Source organism: Staurois parvus, unplaced genomic scaffold (genome assembly GCF_062004578.1).
Source record: "Staurois parvus isolate SC_StPar_1 unplaced genomic scaffold, SC_StPar_1.0 ptg000580l, whole genome shotgun sequence".
In the NCBI taxonomy this organism is placed as follows: domain Eukaryota; kingdom Metazoa; phylum Chordata; class Amphibia; order Anura; family Ranidae; genus Staurois; species Staurois parvus.
Genome location: NW_028318376.1, coordinates 5,201,506 through 5,227,542, shown reverse-complemented (window position 1 = coordinate 5,227,542; position 26,037 = coordinate 5,201,506). Strand labels below are relative to the sequence as shown.

The 26,037-nt window shown below is 39.6% G+C and overlaps 1 protein-coding gene across 1 annotated transcript in view; it reads left to right on the top strand.

The window, feature by feature from the left end:
* The window catches only part of LOC149450203 (zona pellucida-like domain-containing protein 1), a 125,452-nt gene extending 100,062 nt beyond the window's left edge, over positions 1-25,390 (top strand). Inside the window, exons 9-10 of the mRNA XM_089692231.1 lie at positions 20,264-20,293; positions 25,215-25,390. Of these exons, the coding sequence (XP_089548357.1) occupies positions 20,264-20,293; positions 25,215-25,390 (206 nt within the window). The remainder of the gene's footprint in view (positions 1-20,263; positions 20,294-25,214) is intronic.
* The last annotated feature ends 647 nt before the right edge of the window (positions 25,391-26,037 follow it).

Genomic DNA, 26,037 nt, shown 5'->3' with positions numbered 1-26,037 from the left:
TGTTTTTGAAATGATCGGCAATCGAGTAAGCAGTGAGTGAGGTGCTGGGTGGAGGTGAAAGTAGAGCGTTAAAAGAGAGAAGAGAAAACGAGGACTGGATGACAAGCTGTTGATGAGAGTGACAAAGTAGGCTTGTTTGGCAGCATGGAGGGAGGAATTGTATGTTAAGAAAGCAGATTTATACAGGGTGAAAGCTTGGGGTGATTGTGTGATTTGGTTTTACGCCACATTTGCTCCAGCTCTAATGGGCCCTGTGCTTACTGCCCGGCACCATAGAGCTTGATTGGCATTTGCCATTGAACACCAGAATTGGCAGGTCTGCCACTGGCGTCCTGTGCTTTTCACAGATGAGAGCAGGTTCACCCTGAGCACATGTGACAGACGTGAAAGGGTCTGGAGAAGCTGTGGAGAATGTTATGTTGCCTGTAAGATCATTCAGCATGACTGTTTTGGTGGTGGGCCAGTGTTGGTCTGGGGAGGCATATCCATGGAGGGAAAGTACAGACCTGCTAGACAATGACACCTTGACTGCCATTAGGTATCGGGATGAAATCCTTGGACCCACTGTCAGACCCTACGCTGGTGCAGTGGGTCCTGGGTTCCTCCTGGTGCATAACAATGCACGGCCTCATGTGGTAAGAGTATGCAGGCAGTTCCTGGTGGATGAAGGAATTGATACCACTGAATGGCCCCCATGCTCGCCTGACCTAAATCCAATAGAACACCTCTGGGATATCATGTTTCGGTGCATCCGACGCCAAAAGGTTACAACTCTGTCCAGGAGCTCAGTGATGCCCTGGTCCAGATCTGGAGGAAATACCCCAGGACACCATCCCTTGTCTCATTAGGAGCATGCCAAGACATTGTCAGGCATGTATACAAGCATGTGGGGGCCATACAAACTACTGAGTACCATTTTGAGTTGATGCAATGAAATTTCAGCAAAATGGACTAGCCTGCTGCATCATTTTTTCACTTTGATTTTCAGGGTGTCTTTGAATTCAGTCCTCTGTAGGTTGATAATTTTCATTTACATCAAACGATGGGGCATACTTACGTTCCTAACACATTACCCAGTCCATATCCATATAGATATCCAGCATGATATTTCTAACCATTGAAATCTGATGTGTTTTCAAAGTGTTCCTTTAATTTTTTTGAGTAGTGTATATGTGCATACAGGTGTATGTCTGAGCTGTGTTCTTGCACTCCTCAGATAATTTTGAGTTATGGAATAACAAAGTGTTTTTTACTATTTCTTTGAATACTAGAGCATTTTATAAAATGTACATATAAAGAACAATATACTGTATGAAATAGGTATATAGATCTAAACAAGATCAACTGATAATCACACAACACACGTTCCCCCAATCCACATAGGGATATAATAAATCGTGACCCCCCAGGCGTCCTATAAGGGACACGCTGAAAAAACAAATGTGAGTCCCTGCTATGAGATCAGAAACGAGCACCATGTGAAACGCATATTAAACATATATAGTGTAAAAGAAGTTCATAAATGGTGTGATGATCTTCTTATTCATGCACAATGTGGATATCCAAGCACCCTCCTTGTGAACCCAAAAGGTATGGCTGCAATGGCCTCTCACCTCCACATCATGACCCTGCAGGGCCACAAAGCAAATAAACCTCTCCTCTGGATCCTCAAGGTACCCCTTTAATAACCAAACGATGTCACAGGTAATAGGTCATCATCACTCCACCAGACCAGTCACCCGGCAGCTTAGCACTCATATAGGTACCATAGATCATATGCCTCTGTTGTTACCATTGCCTCCAAACACAGTTCAAATGAAGGACATTGTATAGTGTTGGTGTCTGGATGAGGAACCATTTATCGCAACTGGGGACCAGGAATCTGACACTCACAGAACTGTTCGTTTCTATAGTGTCTTCTGAAACGACAATGTAGTCAAGGGACATCATAAAGAACAGCTGGGTCAACACCGCGCTAACAGTCTGCAATAGGGAGTGTAGACATCCAATAGGCTGATGCGTTTCGAGGACTTGCCTCTTCCTCAGAGCCAGTCTGACCTATTACCTGTGACATTGTTTGGCTATTAAAGGGGTACCTTGAGGATCCAGAGGTGAGGTTTATTTGCTTTGTGGCCCTGCAGGGTCATGATGTGGAGGTGAGAGGCCATTGCAGCCATACCTTTTGGGTTCACAAGGAGGGTGCTTGGATATCCACATTGTGCATGAATAAGATCATCACACCATTTATGGACTTCTTTTACACTATATATGTTTAATATGTGTTTCACATGGTGCTCGTTTCTGATCTCATAGCAGGGACTCACATTTGTTTTTTCAGCGTGTCCCTTATAGGACGCCTTGGGTCACAATTTATTATATCCCTATGTGGATTGGGGGCACGTGTGTTGTGTGATTATCAGTTGATTTTATTTAGATCTATATATCTATTTCATACAATATATTGTTCTTTATATGTGGATTAGCGCTACATCATTTTTATGTGTTTATGATTTTAGACCTATATGGTATAGGACAGGATGCTAGCTGCTGTCTTAATAATTTTTTAATTTATTTATTTTAATTACATTATATATTTATACAGTGTTTCTGCCCTACATAAGAACGCAGGAGGATCTAGTCTTTTTAACATCCTATTTTATAAAATGTGTTGCTTTAGTTCAATTCAAATTTACCTAACCACTTGCCCTCTCACACCAGGTCACCCCCTATAGACCAGAGCAGTTTTTACAATTCTGCAACATAACTGTTTATTTGACATTAAATAATAGGTAGTACATAATTTTTATGGAAAACCAAGGCTCTCTTTTCATCATATTGTCTTGCAACAATTAGTTTTTTTGCAGTCCTTTGTCAATAAAATGTGAAAAACAATAAAAAAAAATGCATTTTTTATTATTTTTACCAGTGTTAGTTTAAAACTAAATAGCGTTACTGCAAACAAAAACTGCTCATTTTATTCTGTAATTTGTCCTGTTTAAAATGACACTAAAGTTATGATTTTGGTACAAAGCATTGCAACGTTGTTTATAAATGAAACAATGTGCTTTTTTTTACAGTTTTGCACTTCTTTAAACATGAGATGTGTAACTACATGTTAAATGTAAAAACAAGAAGCAAACCTAAAAAGCAGCAAGAAAAAAAAGTTTCAATATGAATGGATAATAAATTAGAAATGAATAAAAAATCAGCATAAAAAAATAATTGAATGGAGAAGTAAAGTAAAGAATTAATTAGGGCTGATTAGAATAAACCCTGGTTCACACCGGATCCGACTTTGAAATCCTGTGACTTCAGGTGCAACTTGGCAGACATCTGTGCAAATGCATGAATAGATGTCTATGCAAGTCACACCTGAAATCGCAAAAAGTAGTTAAGGAGCTACTTTCAAAATCGATGCAACTCTGATGGAGTCAGAGACGCACTGATTTGAACGGTTCTATTACGGATAATATGGTGCGACTTGTCATTGGATATGAAACACTAAAATCGAACGACAAATCGCACCGGTGTGACCCTGGGCTATAGGGTTAATAAGGGGTTGAACAGAAGAACATTTTGTTTAAAAAAAAACAAAACTTTTTTTGAATTGTCAGGTTGCTTTACCTGGCATCATCTGCAGACAGAAGGTTCAATTCTTGGATCTGCAAATGAATGAAAACAATAGGTACAAAATAATTTTCCTATATCACATCTGAACAGTGTTGTTGATAAACACTGGGGTAGATTTACCCCACTGATGCACTGAGAATCTGATTCGGCTGTGCATGGTAGCCAATCAGCTTCTAATGTTAGCTTGTTCAATTAAGCTTTGGCAAAAAAAAACCTGGAAGCTGATTGGTTTCTATGCAGAGCTGAACCAGATTTTGCACTTTCCAGTAAATAACCTTTCTCTTATTAAATAACCCCTGCTGAGCCAGAATGCATTTTTTGAAAGCAGCAGCAGCTGCAATAGCCACTGTGTGTACAAAGCAACTCTGACATTGATTAATCAGAGCCAAGCATCACTGTGTAGTGGGGAAGGTGGGGTCCTGGCAGTAGGGCAGAAGGACTGGATGTGCTACACATGTTTTGTGTACTATGATGACTTTTTTGGGACTTGTGTAGCATGTCCAAAATCTTGAACTACTTAAAGTATATGTAAACCATCACCTTGGAAAACAACCCATTCAGTTTAAAATAGAAATGAAAAGCAAAGCATTTGTGTAAAGATATTAAAAAAAAATTATAAACACTTTTTTTTGCCTTTTTTTTATAAGTGATCACATTCTCAGCTGCATAAGAGTTGGGGGGATGGGGACGACAACAGATTAATCTTCCCAGTGAATGTCTATTCAAGGGGATTTGTCAGGGCACGCCTCATCATTGGAGGAGAGCAGTTTAGAGAAATGACCACACTGTGCTCTCTTGCCTAGTGTGGACAGTTTTTTAATGAGGTGTTTATTTAGCTTTTAACAAAAGTTACCATAGACACATAGGCAATCAGGTGACCCAAAAATGAAGCAACAGAACAAATTGTACATAGAAAGAGCCAAAAACAATTTTTTAGGGCTACGCAAAGCCCAAATTTAGACAGTGCTTCAGCTATGTGCATGAAATGAACACGTTGGGTTAAAAAGCAAATACACGCACGCATACACACATCCAGTCAAATGTATGCTGCCTTCCCCGCCCCCATATTTATCAGAAGAGTCCACAGCCACCACAGAGCTATCTTACACCATGGTGTAAGAACCATTTTATGTTTGTGGAGACATGTGACTGAGATAGTGGATTATCATCCCAGAAAAAATCTGAGATGTCTAACCAGGATTGCCACCAGGGGTGTATTTACCACAAGGTAAACAAGGCATTTGCCTAGGGTGGCATTTTTCAGGGGGGGCAGCACTGCCCCTCAGAAGAAGGGACAGAAGAAGGGACACACTCGGCATGGGGACCTGGTGGGTTCCGAGAGAGGCTGCGGGTTTCATGACGGTGTATGCACAGCCCGACTCTCATTCCCAGGGATGTTCGGAGCTGTGAAGGTGAGTGTCTTTCTCTCTCTCTTGAGGGGGGATGGAGGCTGGTGTATGGAGAGCATTCAAGCCAACTTAGCCTGAATATATTGAAGATGGTGGATAAACTGGAATTGAGTACATTTATTAGCAGTACTAATGAGGTCTTGAAAACAGACCTCCATTGTTTCCTCCTAATCCTCTTCAAGCAGCTCAGAGAACACCATTACCCACTTACGCAATCTGGAAGGGGTTGGCCCCGACTGATTGCAGCCATGAATAGAAAGTGGTGACCAACTTATTAATAACTGGATCTTGCAATAGTATTTCTAGGAATGATTCTGAGAGATTGAGAAAAAAAAGTCCAAAATTGTGCCCGTATAGCCTAAAATTTCTTAGCAGCAAAAATGTATAAAATTATTTATTGGCCACCTTACAACAGGTTTTTAGATCATAAAATGCTACAAAAATACCATTCAAAATGACATGCAAGAGGTGAGTAATGCCAAGATGGCCCCACCAACTTAAATCGGAGTTCCACCCAAAAGGGGAAGTTTCGCTTTAAAGATTGGTCCCCCGCTACCCATTAAGGATTGTCACCTTTGGGGAGCGGGGGGGGACGGGTACAAAAATTTGACAGGTACCCGCGCCCACTTCCGCTGCGATCGCCTAGGCGATCGGAAACGGAAGTTGTCCTCCTACCCTCCCTCCCTGAAGTCTTGTGGGATACGTGACAGGTCCCAGAAAACAATGGGGCCATTCAGGAATTGCAACGCTACTCGCGCATGCGCAGTGGGCACCCGGCTGGGAAGCTTCGAGCTGTCACAGTCAGGTGCCTACACTGAAGATGCCGGCGCCTGGAATACAGGATGGCTGGTGAAACGGGCTGCGGCGGGTGCAACGCGGAATAGTGGGACAGGTGAGTGGCTGTTTTTTTAAAAGTCAGCAACTACAGTTTTTGTAGCTGCTGACTTTTATTTTTTTACAGAGTGAGTGGAACTCCGCTTTAAGTTGGGGGTGACCCAGGAGCTTAGGAATATTAGGGTTGTGCCACAGAGTCTATGGGTATACCCCAGGAGTCGGGGATGGCACCTTACCCCCTTCTCATCCGGCCATCCAACTAGTATCCTTCGGAGTGTCTGGAGTAACATGAGGTAATAGACTTATGAAGTGTGTCTTGTAGGGAGAATACAAATCCATAAAGAGCATACAGAAAAATGGTGGAGGAGGTAGGAGAAGAGTCATGGAACCATGGAACCAATCATACACATACGTAAGTTGTGAAGAAATGAAATAGTTATGAAGGTTAAGACATGCCAGACTCCCAACTAGCTTGGGTGTTTGGAGCTAGGATTTAGCCACCCGTGGGTGCACCCCCTTAAGTCAATTTTCTAGTTTTTAGGGAGAAAAACTGGAAAGGGTCTAAAGAGATACAAACATTTTGGCAAATATATCATTTTGAAAATGTTCCAATGATCCTTCCACCTAAGTTAAGCAGTAAGGAAGCCCAGGTACAGAGTCTAACTTCCATATGTGTAACAACTGGTGTCACATTAAGAGACTCAAAAGCAGTGAGATCAGAATGTATTTGGATATCTAGATAGTGAAATTGTGCTGATATTTGCAATTTAGAAGTAGAGAAAAAAATCAGGTACCACAGAGCCTACTGCAAAAGCCAAAGATTTTTTCCCAACTAACCCGAATACCGGAAGCCCTCCCAAACTCCTCCACCACGTGCATCAGTGTAGAGAAGGACCTCACAGAGCCATCCAAATATACCAACGTGTCATCTGCGTACAAGGAGATTTGTCCTCCAGCAACCCAAGCTAGATCCCCATTACAGCCTCCAGCTGCCGATCCGCCAGAGCCAAGGGCTCAATAGCCAGTGCAGACAACAGAGGCGAAACGAGACAACCGTGCCTCAGTCCTCTGCATAAAGAAAAGGCTGGAGCTATGTCCTTATTTGTGTTGATATGAGCCCTAGCGTTGGCATGTAACAATTGTACTCATTGAACAAACCAGGAACCAAAACCCATCTGAGACATCCTATCCCATAAAAATAGCCACCTGATGGTGTCAAAGGCTTTTTGTACATCCAAAGACAGCACCAAATTGTTCTGTCACTCAGTAATTGCCCTATGGATGTGCAAATTCAGGCAGCGTATATTGTCTTAGGTGCTCTTTCCAGGCATGAACCCCAATTAGTCTGAGTGCACAAGTGTCAGAATCAATACTTTGCATCACTATTAAGTATAGAAATGGGATGATATGACCCACACTGTAACCTGTCTTTGTCAGGCTTAGGTATTAGTACTATTACAGCCTCAGAGTCAGGAAATAGTCTATTCTCAAATGCTGAGCTACAAAGGCCATGTAATTGTGTGGCCAGGTCTTCTGCATAAGTCTGATACCATTCAGAGAGTAACCCGTCTAGCCCTGGGGCAGGGGCGGACTGACAACTCATGGGACCCCCGGGCAATAGGGGATCATGAGGACCCTCTGTCCTTGCCCAAACTCAAAAAAGCTTATGAAAAAGGTACCAGGGGCATCTCATGGGGCCCCCTACTGAGCCCAGGCCCTCGGGTCAGTCCGCCCCTGCCCTGGGGTCTTATTAGAGGGTAAGGAGTGGATAGCTGCTGAAACTTCTTCCACTGTCAGTGGTTTTTCAAGGAGAAAGTGGTGGGAGTTACTAAGTGTGGGAAAAGTAAGGGAGGTAAAAAAAACTTGCAAAGGAATTCACAACGGGGGCCCCTACATACAGCAATTTGTAGAACTATGCAAAAGTCTGACTAATGATAATAAGATCGGAAGTGCTAATATATAACTACAGTATTTATGGAGTTTGTATGGGAAAGATAAGCCAATAATTTTCCATTCTTCCCACTATGTCTCCCACAACTTGGCAGACAAGTACAACTGATGTTTGCGTGTCAAGCCAGTCATATAAAGTTGCAACATTGTGAGCCGCAACAAAGGCACCATGTGACTCAGGCGAAGGGTAAGATATATTGGGAGCACTAAGGATAACACATCAGTGGACCCCATAATGTAATCCAGCCTGGAGAGATCATGATAGAATTTAGATTGGCAGGAATACAACCTAACCTTGGGAAGTTTCCATCACCAAAGGTCCACATAGCGGTAGGAATCAAACCATTGTTGAAACAATTTTGACTCAGAGAGGAGAGGCTTCAGCTGGTCCAAAGCTGGGTCCAGCACAGAGTTGAAGTCTCCCATAATAATAGTAACAAAACTAGGTAATGTAGATAAATAGACACTTAATTCAGTAAAGACTGCAGCCGTGACTGGGGGGGGGGCAGGGGATAATAATGGTATACCATGAACTATGCAAAGTATAAAAGTATAAGGACATATTTGCCTTAACGGTCAATAATCACCTTATCACAAGAAAATGGGAGACCTTTAAGGATCAATACAGATACCCCATGGGCATAATTAGAGCAGTTAAAATGACATCCATTTAAAACCCAGTGTTTCTTAAGTGCAAGTACTTTGGAGCCTTTTAAATTTGGAATTCAGTCCATGAACATTCCAGGACAAAATCATTACAGTGGACATTTGGCTAATGTAAAGTTATAAAAGATGGGGAGGGGCTATAGAGCCCAGGGGACCATCCACAGGCCGCAACATGGCTGCAGTACTGGAGAGGGGGAAGGAGTACAACATTCATCACCAGACATACAAAGCATTCATACCACACACAACCCAAAAAAGTTACAACAGGCAGGCAGTAAAACAGAATTCAAAACCCCTGCTCAGCTTCAAAAAAAGGGAATAGGCTTTATCTTGAAACTGATAACACTTGTGGGAAACATGACCTATAACCTCATAGCAGTCCAAAAACTTTGAACAGTGAAACAGGAATGCAAACCCTGTAACAGGAAATAAACCCTGTAGTAACAGTATACCAGGGGGGCAGAGATCCCCCTTACATGGTAAGCAATGAATGCCCAGCAGCATGAAGATAAACACACTGGATCTCAGGCATAACTTATCAGGTAACTGGAGAGCTGGCAGGAGATCTCTATGGCTGTGGCCGTGATTCAAACCAAGGCAGGACATTTTCAGGTGATTGGAAGACGTGTACTTGGCCTTGGTGTACCACTCACAGTGTACCAGAAAAAAGCATAGAGTATTGTACACCATTCTCCCAGAGCTTCTGAATATCATGTTGATATTTGGCTATGTGGTGGATATTTTACAAACCGCGGTGGAATAATTAGGGAAAAGGGACACCACAGCATTGCTGATGTGGAGACATCTTTTCAGGTGAGCAGCACAGGATAGAGTCTCTGTCCCTTTAGTTGAGAAGACGAATCACTATGGTGTGAGCGGGGCTGCCCTCAGGAAGAGGCCTTCCATGGACTTTATAAGCCCATTCGATCACATAGCAGGTAGATAGACAATGGCGGCCAAATTCATGCTCCAGCCAACTCTCCAGGAAGGCCACCATGTCTGACCCCTCCACCCTTTCAGACAGGCCCACCAGCCGCAAGTTTTTTCTGTGGAGGTGGTTTTCCAAACCATCCACCTTATCCTTCAGAGCTTGATTTTTGGCAGGAGAGTGTTAACCACATCCTCTACGTTCCTGATGCACCTTTCGGTTGCCGATTTCCACTCCCGGACCTTGTGCATATCCTGGTGCATAATGGTAAGATCAAGTTCCTCTAATTTCCCATCAAATCAGACTGGTTTACCATGATGGTAGCGAGGACATCCAACAGGGTGAGTTCTGTCCCATCTTCCGCACCATCCTCGCTGGGGGAGGTCTGAGAGAGCAGCATTAGTGGGTCCAAGGCAGCTGGTGAGGGTGGCAGGGAACTCTCCAGTGCTTCCCTGAATAGCTCCAGAGTGGAAGCTGGAGAAAAGCATGGTGCGTGGGGGAAGTGTCCAGTTTGGCAGGAATGGGTGACGCTCATCTTGGTCAAAGGCTGCTTGCGATGTCTTTTCATCCACCAAGGGACATGGCAGTGTTCTCTAGTGGGCCAGGAACAAATCAGGTCAGATCAGGATAGAGCAGGATTGTCAGAGGATAGCCCGTAACTACTAGAAGGAGTGTCCGCTAATGTGCTGCACTAGGCTAGTGTGGGCAGTTTTTAATAGGAAACCAGAGGGACTGGCAGGACACCAGGGATTTCACACAAAGGAAGCAATACAAAAAGAACAGGATACTTTTCATACAAGTACATGGTACAGCAATAACATATCAGGAATATGAAATGTTGGGTTTATATACTCTTTAAAGCTGGACTTCAGGCATATAAAAAAGACATATATTAATGCTGCTCCAGATCCAATAATACATTCAAGAAATGCAAATATAGGCAATAGACTTGGTATCAGCCTCTTGTTTTCCCCTTTACAGCGTAGCTCAGAGTTGGAGAAGGAGAAGCAGTACAGAGAGTTAGTTAGTTGTACTCATGTCATGTACTAATAAGGGACATGATGACAAGAGGAGAGATTAGAGTGACAGAAAGGTGAACTCCTCAGTTTGCTGCTTCTTCTTTCATTGCCCAGAATCAGACTGGGGAAGAGAAAAAACCTTTATGTATTTAATTTAAAAAAATTGTAAGTGTTACTTAATTGCAGCAAAATCATGGATCATGGGGCCCCTGTGTCCTTGCCCAAACTCAAAAAAGCCTATGAAAAAGGTACCAGGAGCATCTCATGGGGCCCCTTACTGACCCTGGGCCCTCGGGCAGTGCCTGAGTTTTCAAATGGTCAGTCCGCCCCTGGTTGTGAGTAGTGGCAAAGCTGTGAACTATCAAAACTAGATGAACAGAAACATATCCTTTGGTAGATAAAACACCTCCCAAATGTATTACTGATATTTATATAGTGCCAAAAATGTATTCAGTGCTTTACATATATTGTACATTCATATCAGTCTCTGCTCTCAACTTGCTTACAGTCTAAGGTCCCTACCCCACATGCATACATACACATAGCCAATTAACATGCCAGCATGTTTTGAAGAGTGGGAGGAAATCTATGCAAGCAAGGGGAGAGCATGCAAACTCCATGATAGGGATTTGTCATGGTAGGTATTTAAACTCAGTAATAACCACTAAGCCATTGTGCTGTTTGCATTTCATTTGTATATTTAGCTGTGTAACTGGCTTTCTGCTTTCAAAGGACTCTACCAAACAACAAATCAATGGTAAGAACAGGCTCATAGAAAGCAACATTTCTATAAATCATGTGCTCCATACTGGTTCCAGGGCAGTGACTAAGTGAATAAGTTTGCTTCATCTCTTCGAAACTAGTATGTGGTGTGTAAATTGGAGTTTATTTTGGAGTGCTTTGCTATATGACAGATTTCCCTTTAAATTTGTGCACTAATAAAAAAGGAAAAATCTAACACCTTTTCCACACCAAGGGAAAAGTACTTTGGAAAGCATTCCTCAGATCCATCAGTATCTCTCAGTCGATAACACTGTAAGCCACTAATCAATAATCCAGCAAACAAGTACTTATGAAATGAAGTGCTCTTACCATTTCTCAAGAAGATGAATTCTTAACAGATATTTCTTCTGAAGTGGAAAACACTTTATAGCAGATCTACAAAGATAACAGACAAGGCACTTTTAATTAAAGCGTACAACCAGTGCATTTTAATGTCAGTAGGTGTGTTTACTGCCTGTCCTGCTATTTCAGTGTAGCATTTATTTTTTAGGATGATTAGATTGTATAAAAACTAAAGTGACAAAAATTGGTATGTACACAGAACTGGCAGAAAAATGCACAGTCCATTGCAATAAATGTTGCTGCTCCAAAGCTAAATGATTCAACAAATACAGTACCATAAGCCCATTTGGACAAGAGAAATAGGAACCTTATAACTACCGGATTTAGAGCCAAAAAACTGACTAAAATGAATCCTAAAACATGCCCTTACAGAAAACAGAAATACAGAGTGTACAGATCAAAAAGTAACAAAATATTGATCATTGATGTGGTAAATACTAAAAAAGTGATAATTTGTCAACTAATCACAATAAAATAAATCATCAACAAATGAAAATACAGATAAAAAAAACTTGTCAATACAGAATTTATCAGCATGCATCAGGATGTCTCTGTAGTTTGCACCAATGTTATTTTGCTAAATTGTTAGAGCAAATCTACAGGAAAGGCAAAACAGACTTTGAGATATTAGCTCTTGTTAAATGATAAGGGAATCATCTCACCTGGTATTAGAATTGAGCAAACAGGGCCTGTGGAGTAAAGCTGGCTATACACTGATAGTATAGCCTGAAAGCTGAAAAATGCTGGCTGTATTAAAAAACCAAACTAAAAGATTCCTCCATCCACAGTGCACAGTCTGTATTGAAAGATCCCCCTCTGTGCCTATTGTATTTTGACAGCCTCCCAGCTATCAAAATACCCACTGTATGGCTGCATCTGATCAGATGCAGCTTCTTTTTGGCCTACAATTTCCTATCCTGTTCCTTTGACATTTTATTTGAAGGATGTCCAGTGGGAGCCAGACTCAGGAACTGAATACAATTCATACAGTGTATGGCCAGCTTAGGTCAAGAGTAGATACTCTGGCATTTTAAATGGTTAATAGCATTTTTAATTAATTGTTAATGTCCATTTTTGGTTAATAAGAGGAAGGTGAGAAAAAGCTTAAAAAGAGCTAAAACAAAACCAGCTATGATTATTGGGAATATTTAGGAAAATGTATTGAAGCTGGGTCTCTAAAGATAGTAAATTATTTATTATTAAAATATGTTTGGGTGATGTACCTAAGGACAGCTATATTTATTTGAACATTGCAGTTGGTTTAAGGAAATGTATGTAATGTTGTACTTAATTATTCTGAGGACTAGATAAATACTCTACTGCTCTATACAGCTCCATACGCACATTCAGTCAGAGATAGAAAAGTGTGAAAAGAAACAGTTATTACCTTCTTATTGCTTTATTACATTTTTATTTATAGGATAAACCTATAGTAAAAAAAATGTTAAAAACATTTCAAACTAAATACAATGGTAACAAAACCTTTTATGTCTGCTCAATACTTTAGATTATTATCAAATGATAGGCCTCCCATCTATGGTAGGAGGGAGATGTATCCAATGTGTATAATTTCATGACCAGCCTAGTACAGGTTGAAATAACTCTGGGGTCCAAAGAATTCGAGAGGTGTATTTTTTGTTGTTTCACACCCCTAGGCCAGGAACCAACATCAGACCAATACTAGTTAAGTATTTAATTGTTTGTAATTCTATTCCTTTTAATGATTGGCTTGTTTATATCTTTATATTTTCATCTCTAATGTTGTTAAAAGCCCAAAGACTGTGTTTCCTAGTCATATGAATACATGTGTATGCATACAAAATGTTGGATAGAATACGGAAGGGTTGGAGCAGTTATCTGATTTGCTATGCTGTCTGGGTTCCTGCTGGAGAGAATTACTCTCACTATTGGTCCTGGTAACACTAGGATACTATTGCCTCCAGTGCACAAAATGGTTAGAAATCCAATATTGTTTAATCATTATGGAAGCTGGAGTAAATGTGATTGTAAATTTCTCTAGGTGAGGGGAAATGTTTCAGTGGAGACATCTGTTCCAGTGACAACTGCCTAAAATGGGATTGCTTTGGAGAGATTTGATCTAATTTTCTGCTGTCTATCAGGAAGAGACAGTGAGAAAACTTTCCCAGATAGGACATAGACAGAAAAAAAACTCACAAGGGTTGCAACTATTCCATACTCCTTTTAAAGGTAAAAAGAACATTTTGGCTTTTCACACACTTTAACTAATGGAAGTCTACCAAGTGAAAGGAGTGTGGGGTGGTTTGCAGTCTAATATGCAAATGGTGACTGCAAAGAACATCACTCTAAAGTCGTGTGTATATAGCATGTGTACGCTTACATGACCATGTCAGTTATTGTGATTGCATCCTTGCATTACTGGTCAGTGCGCACATACAATTACTCTGTTTTTCCAATTCAAATGAAAATGAATTAAAACATAATTGGCATGCAGTGTTTCTTTTTCTGGTTTTAAAATCTGAAATACTATAGTAGCATGTTTTTGTAATTATCAGTAGGGATTATTGCTTACATTGATAGGAGTTGAACAGCGTTATGTTAGGGGACAGACAATCAAAAATCTAAACTTAAGCTAACCATACACTAATAGATTTTTGCATGAACATTCATTCAAAAATTCTCATCAGTACCTGCAATGACATGATGAATGTCAAAAGTACTAAAAATGTTTTGTTTTTAATTTTATATTTTGGAGTGAATGGACCTTCCTGCCTAAAACCAAATTCACTGTTAAATATTTTCCAGCCTTCTCATTAGCATGTTCTTGTTGCTACATTCCAAGATGAACATTGATTTGACCCCTATAATACTTACAAAAAACAAACAAACATTCTTAAAACAAAAAATTTTGAACAATGTTCCATTATATGGCCAGCTTTCGGGCAAAGTGTAAGGGAATTACAGAGGATCAACAAGTAATCAGAAATTAGACCTACACGGAAAAGCACAACAAAAGCAGGGTCTATACAATCTATTTATATGATGAGGTACTGCACAGGCTGATTTAGTTTGTCATCTTTATATTTCCATATTATATTTTTTTGGGGGGGTTTACATGAGTTTTATAAATTCTATTGTTGAGCCTTCTGATAATTTTTAAATTGATGCACAGTTTCCCCCTCTTGTATGTTGATGTCTGGCTCTGAATTTAGTTTGAAATTTGTAGTAGGCTAAATATTTGTGTTCCTATATTACCTATAAAGTGTCACAAAGGAGTTGGCATAAGAAATATAATAATAAGTAAAACCATACATGTTCATATCTGTATAGTGAGACTCCGTTAGTATAGTAGACATAATACAACCAATCAACCAGGAAAATATACTATACAGGTTGAGAAATAATCTTGAAATGCCCTGTCATCGGTTTGCTGTTTCAGAACAGATAGTGCTTGTCTTTTAATTTATTTAGTTCCATTGAGGACAGATTAATCATTATTACAATGTTCCATTTGTGAAAAGGGCATGAGATTGGTACAAAGCATTGCTCCCTAAAGCCACAAAATACTGACCTTTCTGAAGTTTCAGTTGCTGTACATGATATGACTAAAAAATATACTTGCAGAAATGTAGATAGATGTGAAAATATCAGATTGAAATTGCAATTTAATATTGTATTAAACTGAAATCATGGGGAGTCATTATTGACCTAGGCATTAATGCAATTTAAATAAATTGCTTCATTCCAATTTCCACTTTATTATGTAGTGTGTTATGCCATGGTTATTATTACATATTTGCTATACAGTACACTATTTCTCAAAGTGTGTAATATGTAACATTGGTGGTGTGCTTCACTTCTATGGCTGGTGCATGGCATCTAAAAGGAGAACTATGCTACAATATGCTCACTCCAATAATAGTAAGAACACACTAGAAAATGAGAATGTTTTAAAGCAAACCTGTGTCTTGCCTATGCATAACTACAAACACATCGTCCCTGCTGCTACTAGTTCTTACCTATCCTTTGCTCCCCTGCCACCTCATTAGAAAAAGCCTTTTAAAGGTCATTATATTACACAGGACTAAGGAGTCTCTCTATCTGCCTCCAATTGACTGCACTGGTGCCAGTACTGCATTATGAGATTAGGATTTATGTATTTATTTATTTCAGGTACTTATATAGCACCTTCAATTTACAGAGCACTTTACATATGTATTGTACATTCACATCAGTCCCTAACCCTCAATCTAAGGTCCAAATGTATCATACCTGAGGGACCAGTGTGGAAGCTGACCATCACTGTAGTATGCAGTTCTACTACAATGATTTTTACAACCTTCTGGGTACCGTGCTGAGAGGGTTTGTGCTGTAAGGGTTTGCTTGCTTGGAACTGCCCCCATTCACAGAACACCTTGTATTTTTTTTTCAATGAATTGTGACATCCCTTTTTCTCCACCTTGTCCAGCCAGAGAACATCTTGTTTTTTGAAAAAAATACAAGGCATTCTGTGAATAGTGGCTATCACTGTATAGCATTGACTACTATAGTGATTTCCAGCTTCCCTAGTGTTCCATCATTTATGGGAAGTACATATTACATTGGTCCAAATATGTACTTAAGATCATACCTGGAGTTCAACTTTAAAGGTTAAGTTCACCTTTGGGCTCATGTTACATGTTACACCCATATTTAGGGTGTAACATGCAGCATGAGAGCATACGTGTCAGTATCAAGGTGGATATGGCTCATTCCAAACCTCCAGGTCTCCCAGGGACATTGATCGTGATACTGACACTATGATAAGTACCAACAATTCTCCTCCAGCTTTGCTCTGATATTTTGAACTGTCCATGCTTTGAGGACTTGCTCAACAATATGCCTCAAGAGATCCTCCTCTCTATTCCATAAGGATATGCTTACTTGGGTTTATGCATGAGCAAGACCTTTCTTGATGTATGAGGGAGGTTATTTTCACTTGAACCTTCACCTGGACAGTGCTCCTGGTTTGTTGGGCACCAGAGGGAGGTGAAGATACCATCATTTACACATTTGTGCAATGCAGTTTTCTTCCTCCTCTGGACTACATCTGGTCTGACCCTCCACCTGGGAATGTTAATGGTTGCCCCGCACAAGATTTATTAGGCTTTTTATATAGTGTAAGCGGGAGGTCGGTACTGACTGCAAGCATTTATAGGATATCATCCTCTGGACTACACCTTATTACCTCTATATGAGGCCTATATCACTGTTGACGCAATATATCCTTGGGTTAACCGCTTCTAGCCCGCCCGCAATGTACTGCGGCAGAACGGCAGCTACAGGCAAAGCGACGTACCCATAATTCTCTCTAACTGTACTAACACAAGGAGGTGCCGCGCTCCCGAGTGGGCGCACAGCACTCTCTCCCCATGGCTGCTGTGTCCAGCGGACACAGCAGAATGAAGATCCTGGTGAATGGTACCCACCCAAATTCAACTCTTTCCAGACGATTCGCATGGACACCTATCACTGTTTCTGAATGTAAAACTCTTTTGGGCTTAACCCTCAACATGGACATTACAGAAAAGAATGAATTGTGGTCATGTTGATCCACAGACCCAATTCATCACATGCCCATGTTCTCGGCTGTTACATATATGCCCAACATAGACCAGGAATGTACTGGTACATCTCTAAACTTTGAGTGGTTATACGGGGATGATGCCTGCAGCTACAGGCATCATTCTGGTACTTTTAGTTTCAGCTGGCGGTCGGCTTTCATGTAAAAACAATCCTAGTGGTCAATTAGCTGCTGAATTGTTTTTAGGAGCAGCAGGAAGGCCCCCGCTGCCTTCCACAGTTTTCTTGGGCTCTCCTTTCCCACAGGGGAATCCGAGAATGCAGCTGACCATAGAGCTGGTCGGAGACCAGAATGACTCCAATCTTCTCTATAGTTGAAGAGACTGGAAGCTATGAGCATTTCATCACTTCAGTTTTGCAGGATATAACCAGCACCATTTGTAAATTGGAAAAGCATTTGGAAAGTATATGATCCCACCGATCTTGGTGAGATTAGATAATGTAAGGGCAGAGGAGATGTCTAGAGACTGATAGACCCCAGATTTCTCAAAAAAGAATATATGGCAATGCCCATTGAAGTTATAGGGGATATTTGCATTCTCTGTGATAGCATTAAAAGTGATAAAAAAAACCTGAAAGGGACAGTGTAAAAATAATAAAAAAAAAATCAAAATAACTAACTAAAATAAACACCATTGGCTCCCTGCACGCGTGCACCTGCGTGAGCAAGCGCTGACCCCATTCTGGTATGTAAATAGCGGTTGCACCATGCATGTGAGGTATCACCGTGAACGTCAGAATGAGAGCAGTAATCCTGTGTAAATATAAATTGGTGACCTGTAAAGGCTTTTAAAATGTTGCCTATCAATGATAATAATGTATGTACTTTGTTGCCATTGCACGGGCATGCACAATGGTATCTATTTACTCACCATAATATCATATTTTATATTTTATCAAATAATTGGGCAACATACTGTGTTTTTTGCATTGAAATTCTAAAAAGTAAATTTTCCCCAAAGATTTGCGTTAAGGAATCGCTGCACAAATACTGTGTGACCTAAAAAATGTCAACACCCACTGTTTTATTCTCCAGGGCCTCTGCTTTAAAAAAAAATATATAATGTTTGGGAGTTCAAAGTAATTTTCTAGCAAAAAAACTGTTTTTTTTCATGTGAACAAAAAGTGTCTGAAAAAGCTTGGTCATCAAGAGTGGGTGATGTGTGGCATAAGCTTCTAAAGTTAGCCCTGAAATGCCAGGATAGTAGACGCAACCCCTTCAAATGACCCCTTTTTGAAAAATAGACACTCCAAGGTATTTGCTAAGAGGCATGGGAAGTGCTTTGCAGATCTCATTTGTTGCCACATGTTTTTAGAAAACAAAGAAAGAAAACAAAAAATGTATTTTTTATTTTCTTTTTTTATTTTCAAAACCCTGTGACAAAAATTATATCTGTGAAATACTCACCATGCCTCTTATCAAATCCCTTTGGGCGTCTACTTTCCAAAAAGGGGTAATTTGGGGGGGTGTTTGTACTATCCTGACATTTTAGAGCCTCCGAAACTGTGATAGGTAGTGGGGAAGTGATATGAGGAAATATGCCCTTTAAAAGCCTTGAGGTGGTCATTGGATTTTGGGGGCTTGTATGTAGCTAGGCTGTCAAAAAGTCTCTCACATGTGGTATCCCCATACTTGGAAGAAGTAGGAGAATGTGTTTTGGGGTGTTATTCCACATATACCCATGGTATGCATGAGCAATACAGTATATCATTAAACAAATATGTGTAAAAAATAAAAATTGTAAAAAATAAATGTTCCATGGACTTAATATGCCTCTCTGCAAAATCCTTGGGCTGTCTACTTTCCAGAAAGGGGTCATTTAGGGAGGGTTTGCACTGCCCTGACATTTTAGCACCTCAAGAAATGTGATAGGCAGTCAGAAAGTAAAAACTACATAAATTCCAATATATATACCATTGTTTGTAGACGCTATAACTTTCACACAAACCAATTAATAATCATGCATTGAGATTTTTTTTTACCAAAGACATGTAGCAGAATACATTTCAGCTTAAATGTATTACTAACTGTGAGTTTTTGGTTATCTTTTATAACCAAAAGTGAAAAATATAATTTTTTTTCAAAATTTATTTTTTATTTAAAAAAAAAAATTTTTTGTTTATAGCGCAAAAATTAAAAACTACAGAGGTGATCAAATAGCACCAAAAGAAAGCTCTATTTGTGGGAAAAAGGACATAAATTTCATTTGAGTACAGCATTGCACAACTGTGCAATTACCAGTTGAAATAGCACAGTGCCAAACAGCAAAAAATGGCCTGGTCTGGAAGGGGGGTAAATCCTCTGGAGGGCAAGTGGTTAAAGTGGCATGCAGTTGACAAGAGGAATCTTCCCTTGACCAAGTTATAAAAAGTCCTTCTACGTTGGAATTCTATTTGCAAAGCATTTTTGGCGGATATGAAGAAAATTTTATGTATATATGCCTTAGATATATCCCCCAAATACTACAAAGGGGGCACGATGGAGACCTATGAAGTGTGGTGTTTTTATTTTGAATTGATATATTTTTAAGATGTCTTTGTTTAGAATAAAGGAATCGTTTATGTGCTCTTTGACCACCAGCCTTATTATTTAAATGTATGATTAAACACAAAAAAACCACCAAATCCTGGTTGAGTTTATAACTAGTCATTTTATTTTGGTTCTTAGTGTGCTGACATTACAGGTATTTGTAGTCCATCAGTCCTTCCTGACATCTCCTAACTGAAAATCCGTATAGAGATACAGACCTCCGCAAACTAGCAGAGTTTGCAGAAGCTTCAGCATTGCACCCTTGGTGCACTAACCAAGATTGCAATGCTTTCCAGGCTTCAATGGTTACATTTTATAAGTGCATTTTTTTCTATAGTACTATTAATGCATTCATAAAATGTAAGAAAAAGGTGAACTTATATTTTAAACCAGTCTGAAAAATATGCACTACTGTGTGCTTCATTGGCCTATTTTGAGAGACTGTTCTTCAAATGCCTTCAAAAGAAAATTTTTCATTATAAAGTGTTCATTGTTCAGTGTTCATTATAAAAAAGTCAACTATTTATTATGGATGTTAAAACAGCTAACTGTAAGTATTTTTTTATTACAGATGAAACTCCGACAAACAACTCCCAGCTTGGTAAGTCAGCATATCATTGTTCTAAAAAATAATGAATAAAAGGAACCCACACTTGAACGCACCCACACCCTCATGGATGTCAAATTAGGAGCAAGAGCTGTGTCCATGCAGCCACTGAATCCCAATTGACATGAATGGGATTGCCTGCATTTGGATGCATGGAACCCTGAGCAATGCCATGTGGGCAAACATGGTCCTCACTTAGGCATACGCTTAAGTAGGCCCTTGTTAATGAGACCTAAAGCTGAATTCTAGGAAAACAACTAAATACACCATTACAATAAATATATGTGAAATGTTTTACCTGTCAAATCAATTTAATTTCTGTCCACTCAGTCCTGAGATGTGCACAGCCCTGCTAGATATCCCAGAAAGCCTAATGACCTGATTTTTCTTGACTGCAGTTAACCACTTCCCGTCCGGTCATTTTATATAAACGGCTGTATGGTGGCTGTGCAGGGGCGGGTGGCCATTTATAAATGGCCTCCCCGCCCCCTGCTTGTGCATGCTCCCTGGGAGAGCGCAGCACTATGATCCGGTGCCCGCTGTGTCCTCCGGGCACACCGACCGTTGTACGGGACCTCTGTGCAAGGTCCCGATCATGTGATCACTGATTGGCCAATCAGTGATCACATGCAGAGTAGTAAGCAAGATGTCACTTCTGACATCATTGCTTACTACGTGTGAAATCTGTGAATGATCACAGAGGTCACATGGTACAAGGCTATTCACAACAACCTTGTACCATGTGACAAGCTGTGACCAATCACAGCTTACACAGTATTTCTCAATGACTGCAAGAATGCAGCCAGAGAGAAGGAGAAATGATTGCTTTTACAGACTTTATGGGTGTAAAAGCAATCAGTGTAAAAAAAAAAAATCTTCATCACCCCCAACTAGTACAGTGTCACCATGGTGACATTGTACTGCTAGGGTGACAGTATGTAAAAAAAACCCATAAATAATAATATAAAAAATTAAAATAAAAATGTAAAAAAAAAAATAAAAAAAATTATAATTTTTGGTTATAAACTAATTTGGGTTATTTTTGTTTTACTAAAAAGATAACTGAATAAATTTTGGCCAAGATTTGATGAAATATTATTTATTTGCAAAATGTTATAAGAAAAACTCTTTTTTTCACAATTTTTGGACTTTTCCATTTATACAGCAAAAAAAAAAAAAAAAATCCCAGTAGTGAATAAATACCACCAAAATAAAGCTTTATCTGTCTAAAAATAAATGCTAAAAATTCATATGGGTACAATGTTGCATGACTGCACAATTGTCATTCAAAGTGTGATAGAGCTGAAAATTGGCCTGGACAGGAAGGGGGTAAAAGTGTCCAGACTTGAAGTGATTAAACTCCAGGCACAAAAGATATTACTATTGTGGTGGGCCCCCCGCACTGCAAGGGTTTATTTTTTGTTCTCTAGGAGTCCAGAGATAGGTAGTAATACTTACCTTACTCCTGACCCTCGTAGGCTCTGTGTTTCCATGAAACTTCTCTTTATGGCACTCCCGGCTGTGGATGCATACTTGCCTTCCCCATGTACAATGCAGGGTTAATAGCCCTGCATTGTACAAGGTGATGTCAAGAGATTGCTTACATCCCAGAGCATCAGGAAGAAGAGGAGGGTGCTGGAGCATGGAATAAGGTAGGTAATACTGCCTCTATCTCTACCCCTTAGACTTCACATGCTTTTAACCCTTGCAATGAGGGGGAGAGTCCTAAGGCAGAGATTTTTCTCTATCCTGCAGTTGGGCTTTAAGCTACACAGCTTGGTCATGTCCCTGCCCTCATTCAGTTCTTGGACAGTGAAGGAGCAGCAGCAGACTGAGGAGGTCATCTCAATGCTCACTTCTCCTGTCAGCATGTACCATGTCAACATACTGTAAGTGAATGCAGGACACCTGAGTGGGCTCAAATACTGCCCCCTCTTTTCCAATATGAGGGTTGTTGTACACAGGATTAACCACTTACAGACCGAACACATTTACCCCCTTCCTGACCACGGCAATTTTCAGCTTTCAGCACCATCACACTTTGAATGACAATTGCGCGGTCATGCAACACTGTACCCAAATGAATTTTTTACCATTTGTTTTGAGACAGATAAAGCTTTATTTTGGTGGTATTTATTCACCGCTGGGATTTTTTTTTTTTTTTGCTATGTAAATGAAAAAGTCCAAAAAGTTCGAAAAAAAGTGTTTTTTTAAATAAAATTTTGCAAATAAATAATATTTCATCATACATCTTGGCCAAAATTTATTCCGTTATCTTTTTAGTAAAAAAAAAAAAAAATCCAAATTAGTTTATAACCAAAAATTATAATTTTTAAACATTTTTGTTTACATTTTTATTTTATTTTTTTATATTATTATTTTTTTTTTTTACATACTGTCACCCTAGCAGTACAGTGTCACCATGGTGACACTGTACTACTTGTGGGGGTTGATGAAGATTTTTTTTTTTTTTACACTGATTGCTTTTACACCCATATAGGATGTAAAAGCAATCATTTCTCTTTCTCTCTGTCTGCAGTCATTGAGAACTATTGAGTGAGCTGTGATTGGTCACAGCTTGTCACATGGTACAAGGCTGTTGTGAATAGCCTTGTACCATGTGACCTCTGTGATCATTCACAGATTTCACACGTAGTAAGCAATGATGTCACAAGTGACATCTTGCTTACTACTTTGCATGTGATCACTGATGGGCCAATCAGCGATCACATGATCGGGACCTTGTACAGAGGTACAACGATCGGTGTTCCACTGTGTCCAGAGGACACAGCGGGCACCGGATCGCTGTGCTGCGTGCTCCCAGAGAGCGCGCACAAGCAGGGTGCGGGGAGGCCGTTTATAAACGGCCACCCAACCCTGCACTGCCACCGTCGGGAAGTGGTTAAAAGAAGCTGAACTCAACGAAAACCAAGGTGTTTATGCTAGCTGCATTGAATATACAGAACTACATTCATTGGTATTTTCTATATCTGCCTGGAGTTTTACTTTAAAAGGCATCCTTCTAAAAATACCCAATTTTAAACAGATCGAGCATTTTATGTACCTTAATTTTAGCACTGGTAGTACTTGGCATGGTAATAGTATGCCTGGGTGTCAGCACATTGAATGCACAAAATATCACCCCATAGTTTGGGTAATCTTTCAGTTTTTAGGGTTAACTAGGTTAAAGGTTACTTTATAAATAGATGCTAAGACTTAGATATTAGGGATTAAGAGTAAAGCCGAGTTTCAGCCTTACCTTCAGTTTTGCACAGCTGTATAGGCTCTTCTCCTGTACTAAAATTGCTTACACTGATTTCATTACACAATTTAAACTTGTCTCAGTGTTCATTAGAAGTTGCAGCCTGTCAAATAGAGTCCTCTCAATTTCCTGGCTGGAGGATGTTCGGTATTTTCTAGCTCTTTCTTTCCCAGCCCTGCTGTCCCTCTCCTGCCTCTTTCATTCATTAGATGTCATTTCTTTCTATCATGTAAACACCGCATCAGTTGTGGGCATTACTGTCAAATGCAGTCTATTGGCAAACACCCACTCCTACAGACTGACATCCACCCCTCAAGACATTTTGATATCTGCATAACTCCTCTGAAGAGCTAGGAAACTGCTTACATCAATACTGAGACAGAATGCTGTGTTTTCAGGAAGCTATGTAGATCACACTGCTGGCCCCTCCCATTTGCCATGATCTGCCTATATTACATAGAAAACCACACATACCCCATGATGACATCAAGTATTTATAACTTATGACATAAGATATGTCAAGAACAAAAATAGTTTTTTTTTAAAGATTTACTAGGAAGTTGATTGGGTGGAGGGCGGAGCCAGGGAAGACAACATATAAGCATATTAAATTTCATCTTTAAAGGTTAGTTTAAGGTTTAATGGTTAAGTTAGGATTATGTGTTAGTGTTACGTTAACTGACACAGGATAATTGTCATGGTAGGTGGTAAGTTCTGATCTTTAGGCTGAGTGTTATGGTCAGGTTTCAATTAAAGCTTCATTTGTAGGGTTAGGCAAGGGGTTATGTTTACAGTTTAACCCTTTGAGGACCGTAAGGTTTTGGAACGCCAAAAGAATAAATTTTTTTGTTTTTAAAGTTCGTATACTTCAGTTGCTGTAACTAAGCCATTTCATGAAATAATTGGCAAAAAGCTAGATCCATTTGTTGTTTGTTGATAAGAACTAATATTTTGACTCAAACCAAAAAAAAAAGAGTTTTAAGTTCTTAATCAGATGATACACGCAATTACAAACATGGGACAAATACGTCCCTTGGTCCTCAAAGGGTTAAGGGATAGGTTAAAGAGTTAAGTTTAGTAGGGGGAAGAGGTAATTGTTGGTGGGACAACAACTTCTAGGAATAAGTATTGAGGTTCCTGACAACAAAACTTAATGCATTGTATCTAAAATATCATTGTGGGAATATTCTGAAACTGCTGCACTGTTTGTATTTACCCAAACTTCTGCTGGTTGTTACATAGGTTTAAAGGATTTAAAAAAGAACTCCTTTTTTAGTTTTACTGCAGCTTGCGGTATAGTGTATAAAAACTATACTCTGCTACATTTATAACGCGATTCATAATGTGACCATTTTCAACATATAAGTTAATGATGCCCAACTAACAATCCTGCAATTGCATGCTGTCCTGCTTACTGGAGAAATGTTTTTCCAAATAACATGTTTCCATTTCCTGCATTCACCTGCTTTGTGGGTGCATTGGGAAATGAGGGTAAATTGTATAGGTCGCTCAGCGCTTGGCATTGATGCTTTTACTATCAAACAGAAAACTACAGCAACTATGAGAAATGTGATGGTCATGACAGCAGGTATAGTCAATATTGTTCATGGATTTGTAGTATGTAGTGTACCTATTTATTTGTATATTTTTCAGCTCAACCGCAAAACCCTTCATTCCAAATGAACTCGGTGACCAGTGCACTCATCTCAGGAGTAGTAATTCTCGGTGTCACTAGCTTTGGTTTTTTCATTATTTCGCTTGTCCTCTTGAACAGAAGGAAGAACAACAGCTTGGTTTTATGTGGCGTACGAAACCCAGCTTTTAACTAATGAAAAAGAAAAAAATTGCACTCTTTTTTAATATAAATTTAAATCTTTGTGTACTGAAAATGTACAGTGTATGGATATTTCATTAACATGTTACAATGTCAAGCTAATGCTTTTTTTTTTTTAAAGTTTTCATACTTAGCATGTGCACTGTATTAATGAATGCTGGGACTGAGAAGCAGACATAGTTTAGGTAACAGATGTGATTTATCATTTAATGTTGAAAGAGTTTTGCCTGAGCTTTTTATCTTCTACACTACGGCCTGTTTTTTTGTAGTGCCTAAACTAAGGAATGTTCTGATTAAGAGCAACATGACATATACCTTTATATATCCAACATTCCTTGGTATTTATAAAAACTATTTATTATATTTCTGTGTGATGTTAATTACAGTAACACTTTTATCTGTTAATGGATTATCATAATCATTTTCAACTACAATGTCAGGTATTTTGTTTTTTTAGCAAGCTTGCTTTGAAAATTGTTTAAGCAACATAGCCATTATAAATTGTAATGGGTGTATTAACTACAGATATTTGTTTCGTCTATGTTCTTGCAAAGGTGTTTTATACTCCCAAGCCCTTAATATTTTCAGCCAGTTTCACAAATGCTCAGCTGAGTCATGTCTTAGGGCCCATGCACACCACTT